Genomic DNA, 13,936 nt, shown 5'->3' on the forward strand with positions numbered 1-13,936 from the left:
GGGCGTGCCAAATTTGTGAACACGAAAGTTCCTTGAAACAAGAAACAAGAATAACGTGTACAAAATAATATTTTTGTGTTTATGATTTTGGGGTTACGATCTCTCTCAAATTTGGTCCTCTGATTCTATCTTCGCAGGGTGTAGGTTTGTGGATGAGTTGTTGATCCAAAGGGCCGTCGGGGCTTGATCTAAGGATGAACAATTGATGAACGATGAACACTTTCTTCAAGGGCCGTCGGGGCTTGATCTTGAATAATGGTTGTGTGGATTTCTTCAAGGGCTTTTGGGCTTGATCTTGAAGGAGGATGGATGAACGGATCTTCAAGGGCTTTTGGGCTTAATCTTGAAGAACGATTGGATGTGTGGATTTGTTGATGTTGTTGATCCAAAGGGCCGTTGGGGCTTGAGCTTAGGATGAACGGATGATGAACAATGAACACTTTCTTCAAGGGCCGTCGGGGCTTGATCTTGAGTTGGTGTAAGTTCTTCAAGGGCCGTCGGGGCTTGATCTTGAAGGAGGATTTGACGAAGAATGAAGAGGGCTTTCTTGATCCTTCGGAATTCTTGGGAATTTGGATGGTTGGAAGCTTTGGAGTTTCAAAGCTTCAAGGATTTGGGGAATTCCTCTTCTAATTTTGGAGTAGAGAAATGTATTTGTGAATTCCTTGATGCTTGATACCTTGATGGAGAAGCCTATTTATAGGCTTTGAGAATGAATCACCACCACAAAATATTTTTTTCCTTTCCAAGCACCATTGCCTAATTTTCCCACTTAATGCAATATTGAAATTGAAGTGGTGTAACTTATGGCCTAATTTCCCACTTAATACCATTTTAAACTTGAAGTGGTGTAACTTATGACCTAATTTCCCACTTAACACCATTTTAAACTTGAAGTGGTGTAACTTATGGACTAATTTCCCACTTAATACCATTTTAAACTTGAAGTGGTGTAACTTATGGTCTAATTTCCCACTTAACACCATTTTAAACTTGAAGTGGTGTAACTTATGGCCTAATTTCCCACTTAATACCATTTTAAACTTGAAGTGGTGTAACTTATGGTCTAATTTCCCACTTAACACCATTTTAAACTTGAAATGTGTATGCTTTGTCATTGCCCAAATGAGAAAAACTTGCTTTGATCCGTAATGGATTGAAGTGTGCTTGCCTTGTCATTGCCCAACATGAGAAGAAAAACTTGTTTAATCCTTCAAGGGTATTTCTTCCTATTTTGTTGAGTCACACACCATGTGTACAATTTGTACAACACGTGGCGTATGTCATGTATGCCTTGACACGTCAAAACTTTAATGCATTGGTGAACATTTGTTTTACTGAAATTTCGATGTCTACAGTCTCATAGTTTGGGGTTTCATGAGGTCTGAGTGCTTGGTCTTTGGTTGTTTTGGGGTTTGATCTTCGGCTTGATCCATTCTGTCAAACCTTTTCTTCCTAGCTTTTCGTTTCGTCCTAGCCCTTGTTTGGTATGATTTGCTGTCATAATTATTGGGTTTGTGACTTCTTGGGGGCTTTTGGTTTGTTGATGCAACTCTTTTCCACTTTGTGCTATTTATCAAAGTGCTTCTTTATTCCTTTCTTGCTCATAAACTCTCAGTCAATGAGACTAGATGATCATGAGCTATCGTAATGTTTCTAAAGACTACCAAAAAAAAGCACCATATATTCCTTGATCATATTTGATACATATGGTGCAACGCTGATCTTCCATTAATACATGTTTCCGTTATGAATAAAATTAAAAATTTTGGGTCATGATTTGCTCGTTATTAATTTTCTTTACTTCCTCCTCCTCGTTTTCGAGAAGAGAAAAAGTTAATGCTTTAGATTGACAGTTTGACGGCATACCATAAAATACCGTCAATCAACAAAACATTTCTCAGTCTTACACTACTGTAACAGCATGTGGAAGATAGAAAACACAAAAGCAATGGATTCTGCCATAAAATAGGGTATAAAGCTTTGCATTATATATAGCAAGGGCAGTCTTACTTGATAAACACTTTTGTAGATGTGAATTAGGACTGTTGGTCAAAACAGTATGTCCGTCCTCTTACATTCAAGTCTGAACCCCACCCCATAAATTAGAATAGCTTTAATATGATCACTCTTAATCTCAAACCACAAACTCATGAGACTAGTGCCACACTTCAAACACTCCTACGTATTTAACTACTAGATCATACACTCAGAACCATTTATCTTCAAATGATAGGATTTAACTTTCTGAATTGCCGCTTGTTAAGAGTGAGATTTCCGATGTGATGAGTGAGAAACCCCTCTGTCATCCTGTCAATCATATCCAGATCAGATTGAAATATGGCACCAGAAATTTCCACAACCCCTGGATTCTGGCTGTTGAAAACTGAGAAAACAGTGGCGAAATCATACCCAAAATTCAGAGAAAAATGAAGCAAACCCTTTGGGAAAACAAACACATCTCCTTCTGCAAGAACCTGTTGGAATGGCTGGTTTTTGGTGTCAATAAACCCAGCAAGCACAATTCCTTTGCTCACAAAGAACAGTTCGGATGCCCGAGGGTGGGAGTGGAGGCTCACCATGCCATCTACTCTCAAGTCTGTTCGCGCAATTGAGAGGCCAAGCGTGTTGAGGCCTGGAAAGTCTGCAGCAGTGACTAGAGTCACTGCGGAGCCAAGGAAATTGTCTGTGTTGCCAGGTTCGGTTAGCTTGGAGGTTTTGAAGTCGGGGGCAGCGGTGCTGTTTGGATTCTTGCACGGGAAGCCATTGATGAAGATGGTTTGCTTTCCTGGCGGGGACGTAGGGCAAGTGTCCTGGAGGTTATCGGAGTCTGCAGAACAGATTTTGGTGCAGAAACAGATGACAGATAGAAAAACAATGCAGCAGGAAAAATACGAACTCATCTTGAGTAACGTTTTCGCCGTAATCTATGTTTGATTTTCATGTGAGTTATATAAGTAATGTTTTTGAGGTTGCAAGAAATGGAAGTAAAATATGTTTGCAAGCTTGGAGTTCACTGCTGGATTTGAAATGGATTATGTTGTAAGAAGTGCTTTTGCTTAAAGGACAATTATATTTTGGCTCTCACTGAGTGGTCGGAGATTTGCTTTTTAGCTCCTAGGTCGGCAGAGAACATTCCATGGACCCCACTCAGACAGAAATTCAAGACATTATCCCATGTTAGATGTTTCCTGAATCTGCAGGTCTTCCTTGCTATTACAGGAAAGGGAAATGGCTGCACTGGCGCTTTAGACAGTGACGTTGAAAAAAATTTAAAGAAAGCTATGCTGTCAATTATTACCAGCCCTGTTTCCATTTGATGGGACCCCAACAATGATTTGTAGAATGACTTGTGTGTGAACATTTGGAGAAGTTCTTCGGTCCGGAAGGCCGGAACACATCAATGTCCGGCCAAAGACTCATCGGGTGGGACACGTTCGGCGTGTGTAACGGGACGAAGATTTACTAATACAAGGATATACACGCACTTACATGTTAGAATCTGTCCTTGCAGCACTTTTGATTGCAGACCATCACCGCTCTCCTAAAAGACTCTTAACTTATAACTAGTTGTACATCCGCTATCAGTATCTCCCTCATTACGTGGAATGTAAAACGAGAAATATTAGTAGGGGATATACTCCCGATTACACCCCAGAGGGAATCTGTTTCTGGCCACATTACACAATGCGGTATACAACCGAGGATATAGCAGAGAATTATTCTGATTTCAAAAATCAAGGATCTTTGCCTAGGATATTGGTAAAACAACTGTAAGGAGACGATTAAATAATAAAAAATTCAATAAATACCATCAACAATTTTCAATTACTTCAGTAACAAAAAAAAAAAAAAGGATCGTTAAATGGAAGAAATTGAATATTCATGAAATTGGAATCCAAAATCCCCCAAGGAAGAAAGAAAGCTACCCACAGGGTACTTCATTTCTCCTTTTTTTTCAGAGTTGTCAACATGCGTCGGTTCAAGTACTAGAACTGGTGACAATATCTGTGATCATCTTTATCAAGGAGCAGAGCCCGCCCAAAAAATTATGGTCGATTACACCTCTCCCGTCAATGACATGCGCAAAATCAACAAGTTTAATTTGAGCACCTCGATTCTCCCCCTGCAGTATCGATTCCTTGTCATAAACCATCAGAACTGAACAAGAATAGAAATGGTAAAACGTTTGCTCCTCAAACCATGACTTCAGTACCAACAGCTGTGCCAATATCCCATCAGGACCACCATAGACAGTCGATGCGAAAGAACAATCTGGTTTGATATCTGAATCGGTAGATGGGTTAGAAGATATAAATTTCCTAAGAGCTAACTTAGAATCTTCAACGCTACTGCTCTGAATAACGTGCCTGTCGGGCTTCCAAAGTCCAGTCAGTTTGTTTCCATACACTTGAAGTCCAGATATCCTGAACCCCAGTTCCAGGCACGCAGTTTCTCTATCTTTCTTAAGACACTTTTGGAGATAATCTTCAGCAGCTTGTGGGTACCATGTTCTGGCACCAATTTTAGCATCCAGTATACAAGGATTGGTTCGGCCTGAGACAATATCTTCCAAGGCCAGGTGAGGATACAGACCAGAACCATCAGACGCCTCTAAAAGCTTAGTGCCATGAAATACAGGGAAGAACTTGCGGAATTGGTCTGGAATCCTAGTGTCAGTAGAGAATGCTGTATAGAATGCTACCTCATGGGAACCACGCTCGTCACTCTGAAGAGGCTTGTAAAAGTGGCCTGAATCATCTACAAGAGGGCCAAGCTTTCCACCACCAGCTTGGTGGCCAGCAACTTGATGATCTGGGACCTTAAGCATAGTCTAGAAAATAAAGAGAATTATCAGATACAATCAAATGATAAAGAGTAATCCTCGTTTTTCTGCAGGCAACATTCAGTTAACAATTAAGAATTTGTTGACGCTACAACATGAAAAATCAATATAGTGCCCTTATGAATCCAAGAATTAAAACTTTATTGGCAATAAAAAAACAACAAGAGCTAATCAATCACAATCTTCTCATCAGATGAAGCGAGATGGCAAAACTTCCACACTTCCTAATATAGTAAATCAAAACAAGCAAAGTTGTCTAAGTAGACGCCTAGCTTCAACATTAAACGCATTAAGATAAATAACGCAGCCAATATATGAGTTTTCATTACGCTAATACTTACCAACGTAGCACACTCAACTCAAGGATAACTAACACTTTCTTAGTTCCTGTAGAAATGTAAATTCAGAATGATAATAAGACTTATACTAGAGCAAATTAAAATGCTTAAAAAAAAAAAAAAAAAAGCTTATGCTGAAATCTTCAACCGAAGAGTCACCTCATATCGCACCAACTCTTCAAAGACCACCCCAAAAATCTCATAAAGCCAAACAACCATTAACAGGACACATTCGAGTTTCCTTTACATTTTGATTTAGAGTCCACTATCATGCATAAATTTCAGAAGGCGTATCTACTGACCATTACGTGTCCTCCCAGGTTTAGTCCTTGTTTTTCTCCAAGAAATTAAAACCTCCAACAACCTCTTCGGTTGGGCGAATAGTATAATATTCGGCCTCTCAAATATCGTACAACTAAGCAAACAAAAATGCGCTTCCCAGTTTCACATTGCCATCGTTTCAAAGAACCCGAAAATATTGTCAAAGAAAGGCTTGAATTGGACAATGTAAACTACGGTAAATGGCCTGATGAGAACCTTTACGAATGTAATTCAGTAATTCAAGTTTCTAGCAGATGGAACCTAAGCTTCTGACACCACACAAAAATAGCAACACCAAAGAATTCCAAAAGTAAATATACACAAAATACATCCAATTTCTAAAAAATTTGCTGATGGATTATATAGAAAACCAAGAAAAATGCAATCTTGATGCAAATAAAGCAAAGTTAGAATACCAAGAGCCAGATTCTGTTATTAAATCAGAGAAAACTGAGATGCATTGGAATATCTACAAATCTAATCCAAGAATGCAAATCAAAACCCTAACTTTCTCAGAGAAATCGAGACAGGAAAATGGTAGAGAGAAAGCAAGAGTAGAGATATACCTCGATCTGGCTGCAATTGCTGGCGATGAAAGGTTGGGAGAGAAAGGTCTTGTATTTTTCACTCGCTTTCGATTGTAGCCACAAAAGAGAGAAACCTTTCTATATTAAACAACGGAATAAAAAAGAATTCCTATTTTATTAGACCCAACAGGATCCTCTCCAGATCTTTCGGTGAGGATCATAGAGATTCTTAAGTCGTGTCTTTTTATCATATATCGTGCAATCAATTTATTGTCCGGTACTATTTATATTTAAAATAATTTATGACCGTACGATGTACAATGAACTGATATGTTATAGATTCTCAAGATCCTCAGGATCCTCATAAAGAGGATCCGGATTCTTATTAGACTTCAACTTATCTTAACCAAAATTTTATAATAAGTAAATTGTAACAATTATCTCTCAACTTTATCTAAATTGGACTAATGGTCCCTCAACTAAAAATTTATGATCATTGGTCCATTAATTCATTAAAACGTGCAGCTATGGTCATTTTCTTTAATTTTGTTAGAACTTCCATCAAAATGAGTCATGTGTCACGCACATGAGGCTGAATTGAGGGGCAAATAGGGAAAACCAAATGAGAAAAATTGTAGCAATGGTCCCTCAACTTTAACCCAATTAGAGAAATTGTCCCTCAACTTTAACCCAATTGGAGAAATTGTCCCTCAACTTTAACTCAATTGGAGAAATTGTCCCTCAACTTTAACCCAATTGGAGAAATTGTCCCTCAACTTTAACTCAATTGGAGAAATGGTTCCTCAACTTTAACCCAATTATAGTAATGGTCATTCCAGTATAACTCATTTTCACGGAATTCTGACGAAGTTAACGAAAATGACCGTAGTTGTACGTTTTGATGAGTTAAGGGACTAATGACCATGGATTTTTAGTTGAGTGATCATTGCAAGGCAGTTGAAGTCCCCACCCCTCTACATATCTCAATCTAGTGACAGCACCTGGAACCACACAATTTCTGCTTTGATTGCTAATCCACGCGGAAAGGCTGTTTATGAAATGAAAGGCTAGAAACAGAGCTGGAGATGAGCATTAACCAATGGTTAATACTTCATAAAGCACCTTAGCAATTACTAGTAATGCATACTAGTGCTACAATTTTCTCTTTTATAATCGTAAGTTTGTAACCATTCAAATTTTGGTCTTTTATTTGAAGAGGAAAATTTTGAAACGTTAGCCAAAATTTAGACCATGAATAGAATTTTAACCAATCATTATAATTTTTCTTAATTCTAATGAAAGCTTAACATGATAATACTACATCGCCCTTTCTTAACTAAAATATTACAAAACTATATATTTTCCATGGTTTGGAGGCAATCTGAAAGCTTTCGTGGTTCTTTTCATATTCTTATGTCATATCTACTTGAAAGCTTTTGATCCTAATTTATTTTCCCCTTACATTTTTGCACAAGCTATCAATACTCTCTTTCCAAATTGCTTTGATATACTGAAAAGTTTTGAATAGTGTGCTTTCTGTTTGTATTTCGTTATACTTTGTATGTTTCTGGCACATAATTATAAACCAATTATTGCATTTATGATGTGCTTTTAACTTTTAAGAATTGAGGAGCGAGGGCTTTGTTGGTTGGTTTTGCTTCTGTTTTCTATCCTGAATATTGATGATATAATTGAATTTGTTGAGGACGGTGGAGCTTATGTTGTTAAAAATTGGTTTTTATCTTGTTGCATGAGTTGGTGTGTATCTTGTGGTCGAGATTGCTTAGGACATTGTCGTTGGTGGTGGCGATGGTCCTGATCATTGCCGAGCTGCTTTGGTGACGAGCGCTACTGTGAAGGCATTGATCTATTTTATTGCATACAAAACCAAGAGAAAAACGCAAACACAGATCAATGAAAGCATACACAGCCACAAATTTCGGCTAATTTTCTAAATTTTCCTTTCTCTTCACCATTCGCCATCAACACTCTAGCCAAATGTATAAAACAAATAACATATTCATGATGAATTATCTATTTATTTCATAAGTTTGGGATAATTAAACGATCTATAATTCAAATAGTTTTTTTCTTTTTATAGGAGTGATCTTCAAATAAAGATTAATAAATTGAACGGTTCTTATTGTTAATTTTATTTGATCAAGATTAAAAACGATATTATCTACACCAATGGAAAGGGAGTATGTTAAGTCTCACAATGGGCTAACAATAATGTGGTTCAGATTCGCATTTGGCGAGAATTGAACCTAAGACCCCTCCCTAATAAGTGAAGAAAAATATCACTAGATCGTAGTACTAAGTAGTAGATATGTTATTTTTAAATGGAAAAATTACATAAATTTAACATAGTGTTGCCTAATTTCGATGTGGTTATATGCAAAACGTTAGCTTCAGCCGTTTATAAGCTTTGTTGCACATCATAAACTTTTTTTTTTCTTTTTTGTTGTTGGAAAAAGCTTATTAAACATGAATTTGACAGAAAAAAAAAACATGAATTTGGAGGCATGGAGGATGTGCCTGCATCTTTTAATAGCGACGTGACCTATCTATAAAGGGTTTGGAGCCTTTTACAATTACGTGATGAGAAGAAGAATCAAAAAAATAAAATTAAAAGGTCGTCACGAATCCATCAACTCAATCATCTTGTTACGATTCCTAATTTTAGTATATGTTTAGTTTTTACTCAAAATTGGTTGTCACGAGTATTAAACTTGTTACAATTCCTGATTTTCTTTGTGCTTGCTAAATGCTACAGAGGATATTAAAAATTCTCGAATTAAATTATACTAGAAAATATAGTTTATTCGATTCATATATATTTTTTGGATAAGGGTTGTATTCTCTGTCTAGAAAAGTGAGTGTGTTCTTTTACTTAGTAACACATCTTATGATAAAAGTACGCTAATTCTTAAGTCTCCAAAAAACCCAAAAAAAAAAAAAAAAAAAAAAGAGATGATATATACCCACCTCTCAACCTTATTTTCCCATCCACTTTTTTGTTAAAAATTTTAATGACATATTTAACCTTTTGTGAAATGACTTTTGAAACCCTAACAAAATTAATCATTATCATTTTTTTAAGGAAAACTAACGAAAAGTTAAAAAAAAACTTTAGTTTTAATGAAAAATGACAAATAAAGGTGTAGTGAATAATATCAGGAAAAGATAAAAATATGGTTTTTCTTTAAAAATGAACAGTAGCTATAGTGTTTCGTTAAAACTTTTTTTTTTTAATGGCCAAAATAACATAAATTCAAAATTTTGTTTCTAATTTTTTTTAAAAAAAAAAAAAAAAAAAACACTGTTATCTTTAATCTGGAGGAGAAGTCCCAAAAAGCAAAGAGAGATTTGAGGAGAAGGATATGAGAAGCTGTGAAAAAAAATGGCGGGATGCAATCAACACACTAGCTCTCACTTCTAGTTGCTGCTTTGTTAAAATTAGAAGAGAACACAAGACATAAATTGAAAAATAGAAGGAAAACGAAGAGCCACATCCACCCCATCCAATCTGACGGCAACAATTCTCCACCGTTTTGGGTCTTTTCCTTTCTCCATCTCAATTGAACCCACAAATAAACAAACTCAACCTCAACCCAAATTGTCATTACCAGTCCACAAATGACGATCTATTCGATCAAGGATGTCACTCATTTTCCTCGTTTCCATTGAAATGGGCCACATGAAGGCCCTCTCTTCCTCCAAATTTCCAGAGAGAAAAAGTTGGCTAGCAAATTGGCTCGGGTGGTGTGGTTTTGAATTTCAATTTTTGTTTTTTTTATTGGAAAATAGTTGGACAAATGTATCAAGGACATTTTAGGAATAATTGTGGGTTTAAAGAGAGTATTATGTGTTTTTAATTTTTTGTGGTGGGTGAGAATAGAAGGTAGGTGAAAAGATAGCATTGAGAGGTGAGTATAGTAGCACTAAAAAAAATGCAAGTATTATTCATTTTCTTTTCATGCTTCCAATGTTCCCAATTCATGTCTTTTTTTTGGGTACAACATGTTTTCTTCTAAATAGGTAAATATTATTATTTTTTCTTTAAAAAAAACGAATAACTAGTAATAAGTCACGATTATCTATTTCTTTCATGACTAAAGAGACTATAAGAATTTCACATTTCTCGTGACCACAATCAAGCACTATAAGTAATTGTTAGGGACTAATTTGATTCTTTAACATTGCGATATTTTTTACCGATCTAATATAAGAAGTAGAGAATTCGAAATTGAGTAAACTAGATGCACCCCAAATATGCCCATGGATTAATTAGTTGGGGATTTTAATTAGAAGTAATGTTATTCATACCATGTTTTTGTACTACATTTTCATACCATCTTAGGTGTCATGTGATGTGGACAGCCACATCATTTGAATTAATCAGATTTTGGGGCGTTCTTACACAATAAAAAAATTAAAAAAACAAAAAAAAGAGAAAGGAAAACAAAAAGGTGTTAAATAGGCGTGGGAACCACAGACAGAGGACGTCATACATGCAGAAGTACGAGTGTCCAGCTCATGCATTAGAGAGATGGACACGTAGTACATGGCAGTTATTCAAGTACAGTTTGTTTAGTTCGGAAAAACTCCACTTTGCCCAATTTGTTGTAAAATCGATGATGTGTGCAATGGAATAAAAGAAACAAGACACAAAATTTACGAGGTTCCTCTACAGTCAGTGTGACTGGAGAACGTTCTCGGAGCAGCAGTGATGCTTTCATTTATAATTTAGAATAATAAGAGTACAAAATAATTTTCTCTATTTTCTCCTCTCCTTTTCCTCTCTTTTCTCCCTTCCTCTTCCGTGAACTTCTTCCTTTGATGTTGTGTGGAGTTTGTATTTATATAGAAAATAGGAGTCGTAGGAAGCAAACTTCAGCAGACAGTGGAAGGGCAACTTGCCCATTATTTAATTATTTGAGTGGACATCCATTGTTCTACAACACTCCCCCTTGGATGGTCACAAGTCTTCGATTGACTCGTTAAAATCTTGATCTATTTTGGATACTCCCCTTGATGAGTATCTCCCTCTGATTTCAAATTCTTCAGGCTAATCATTGATCCTTCTGCTTTAGTCTCTTAGTAGGGAGAGTTGCCCAAAGAGGACACTTAATCTTGAATTGAACTTGTGATTTCCTCCAAATGTCTGAATTTACTCTTTTTATCTGGAGCTGAATTTGATTTAAGGGTGGTGGACACTTAATCTTGAATCGAACTTGTGATTTCTTCAAAGGTCGTCTAGGCTTGATCTTGAATGAAATTGGACCATGAGGATCTTCATGTGACAAGTGATCTTAGGCTTTATCGGGGATGAACTGGCACATGTTTTGTTGTGCTTGTCTCCACATGTTTCAATGTATCATTTTCACTTGCCTTATATATTCCTCTTGCAGAAGTGGTATTTTTCCTATGCAGGTTTGACATCTTCTCTTGTAGTATTTGTCCTCTGATGCAGGAGTGGAATGCAAACCTTGCATTTGAATGGTTCTTCACTTCTTGGCGACTCATCCATACGTGGCAGCTTCAGTGTAAAAAGTCAACAACGGGCCAATTATTCTGCGGTGTTAATGACTTGAGACCCATTTCCATCAACAGTTGAAGATGAGTACTCGAGAGCAATTCTAGGTAAGCAATCAGGAAAGGTTCCAAGCAGTCGGATCCTTACCGAAAGTTTGAGTGAAGGTTCCTACATATTGCTTTCTTTATCCTTGTCTTTGCAGGTAAAAACAAGGACAAAGGAAAGGACAAGGAGATTGCATGATATGAGATATTCTTGCTCTCGTCCCTGATGATATGAGATAATCTTGCTCTGGTGTAACTAGTTTGAAGAGGTATTCTCGGAGAGGAAAAAAACTGGGTATTTCGAGATGCTTTGTTGAATATGCATTCTCGGAGATGAGGAAGAGTTAGGTATTCTTGCAAGTCTGCCTTGTTATGGAGAACGAAGGTCAACATATATAGAGATTTTTCAATAGCAAGTAGTGGTGTTGTGCCTTTACTCTTGTCAGCAACTGTGGTGTAATTAGAACAATAAGATTTACGCATTTTCAACTTTGTCAGAGATCTTTGACAATGCTGCACGCGATATCCGAAAAAAGCTGAGATTACGTCTGAAAAATGCCAACGAACTTTATTCAGAAAAATCTGGATTTTGAAATTCGGAAAACGATGTCTCTTCGATCTCTGAACAAATGGCTATGTTGCCTCTTCTTTTATAGAGACATCAATTGTGTTCAATAGTATGCTCAGAAAGTTGCTGCCTGTAGAAATTTTCCCTTTCTTGCACTTCTGAGATTTTATTTGACCTCATTTTTCCTTTATCATTTCTGAAAATGGCTTGCCCATCTAACATTTGCTTAGATTTGAGTCTTAGGAGTGACACAGATGATAGGAGCATATTCATGCGACTTAATTAGCTTGTTCTCGTGCATTTACGTTGTGTTTACTTAGTCGTTTTAGTGTTTAAGGCCACTTTTGTGTATTTTCAGATTATAAGGCCAAAGTGTGCAAGAAAATGCAAATTGGAGCCTTTTGGAGCGAAAGAGGAACGAATGAGTTAAAGACTTGAAGAAACGACGAAATCCTACTCCAACGATGAATTCTTACCAAAACGAGGAATCCTACTCAAACAAGGTTTCCTATTTTAGGAAAGCTAACCCTAAGTTTCCCGTCTTGGTAACCTTTTCTAATCTTAAACGTCCGTATTTTCTAGCCACTTTGAAGTCCATGTAGGCGCTTTAGGATACAAAACGAAGGCCCTAACCCAAATTCTAGCCAAATCCATGCATTAAGCCCTTCACCCTAATTGGCCCAAATCCATGCATTAAGCCCTTCACCCTAATTCTTCCTCCTAATTAGTGCATCCCACCATTCCATTCCATAATTTCCATTAGTGCATCCCACCATTCCATTCCATAATTTCCATTAGTGCATCCCACCATTCCATTCACACTTAAATGCCCATTATCCCATTTTTTTTAGCTTTTAATTCCACACCATCCCATTATCCTTTACATCCACTAAACCATGCATCCACATTCACCTAAATAAACCCTAAATTACATCCACTAAACCATCCATCCACCATAATTCCCACCATCCACACCTTTTCCCATCCACCAAATACCTTAAACAAACATCCATTAACACCCATTCTCTTCCTATAAATACCCATTCATTCCATTCACCAAATCATCTCATTTTCCATTGTAATACACAAACACTTCCCCTTCTCCATCTTCTCCATTTCCACTCCATTCCACACTTCCATCCCCCCAACCAACCTATCCTTAAACCTTGTGCTACAACAACGAGGAAGAGAAGAGTGCCTAAACGTTCATACAATTCAAGTTTTGAGTTGTTGGAATGTTTAGGTGTTTCTTTGATTTCAAAGTTTCATTTTAATTCTCTTTGTTTTGTACGTATAAGGAATGGAAGAGAAGAGTGCTTAAACGTTCATACAATTCAAGTTTTGAGTTGTTGGAATGTTTAGGTGTTTCTTTGATTTCAAAGGTATGAGGAACTAATCCCCCTTTAGCTAGGGGGTGATTCGAAACTATGTTTATATTTGCAATATGAATTGATTAACTTTCGTTGGAATTTCATAAGTTGTGGATTCAATTTGTTTAACTGCTTGATCGATAACTTATTTATGTATGTTGATTGAGAGTGCACGCTTAATTTTCATGCATGAATATGACGCTAGAATATAAGTGAATTTCACCTAATAGTTATGAACTTATATTCACAAGTAGTGGAGGTTGCTTATAAACAATCGCGTTAATTGAATTCCTGGCAAGAGTATCATGCTTTTCATAGTTACAAATGCCTTGTCGATGCTTATAATTTCCAAAGAACGTAATGATTCTAACTTGTATCTTTAT

The 13,936-nt window shown here is 36.7% G+C and overlaps 2 protein-coding genes across 3 annotated transcripts; both read right to left on the reverse strand.

Moving 5' to 3' along the window:
- Nucleotides 1-1,630: 1,630 nt before the first annotated feature.
- LOC103962655 (germin-like protein subfamily 3 member 4) lies at nucleotides 1,631-3,133 on the reverse strand. 2 transcript variants are annotated; one of them, XM_048566745.1, is made up of 2 exons: nucleotides 2,413-3,133; nucleotides 1,631-2,310 (listed from the first exon to the last, which is right to left on the reverse strand). In XM_048566745.1, the coding sequence occupies exons 1-2, from the start codon at nucleotides 2,901-2,903 to the stop codon at nucleotides 2,226-2,228; spliced, it is 576 nt and encodes a 191-aa protein (XP_048422702.1). In that variant the 5' UTR covers nucleotides 2,904-3,133; the 3' UTR covers nucleotides 1,631-2,225. The 2 variants fall into 2 exon arrangements, with proteins under 2 accessions (XP_048422702.1, XP_009373675.1); XM_009375400.3 differs by having other exon boundaries at nucleotides 1,634-3,113.
- A 652-nt stretch (nucleotides 3,134-3,785) lies between these two features.
- LOC103962654 (inositol polyphosphate multikinase beta) lies at nucleotides 3,786-6,228 on the reverse strand. The gene is made up of 2 exons (XM_009375399.3): nucleotides 6,072-6,228; nucleotides 3,786-4,834 (listed from the first exon to the last, which is right to left on the reverse strand). Exon 2 carries the CDS (start codon nucleotides 4,829-4,831, stop codon nucleotides 3,983-3,985), a length of 849 nt encoding a protein of 282 aa, XP_009373674.2. The 5' UTR covers nucleotides 4,832-4,834; nucleotides 6,072-6,228; the 3' UTR covers nucleotides 3,786-3,982.
- Nucleotides 6,229-13,936: the final 7,708 nt, after the last annotated feature.

This window comes from the organism of the source record quoted next, unplaced genomic scaffold (genome assembly GCF_019419815.1).
Source record: "Pyrus x bretschneideri cultivar Hongxiangsu unplaced genomic scaffold, Pyrus_bretschneideri_v1 Contig42, whole genome shotgun sequence".
Classification (NCBI taxonomy): domain Eukaryota; kingdom Viridiplantae; phylum Streptophyta; class Magnoliopsida; order Rosales; family Rosaceae; genus Pyrus; species Pyrus x bretschneideri.

Bases quoted from the DNA above. Each gene is read 5' to 3' on its own strand.
- LOC103962655 (XM_009375400.3), bottom strand. From the start codon at position 2,903: ATGAGTTCGTATTTTTCCTGCTGCATTGTTTTTCTATCTGTCATCTGT.
- LOC103962654 (XM_009375399.3), bottom strand. From the start codon at position 4,831: ATGCTTAAGGTCCCAGATCATCAAGTTGCTGGCCACCAAGCTGGTGGT.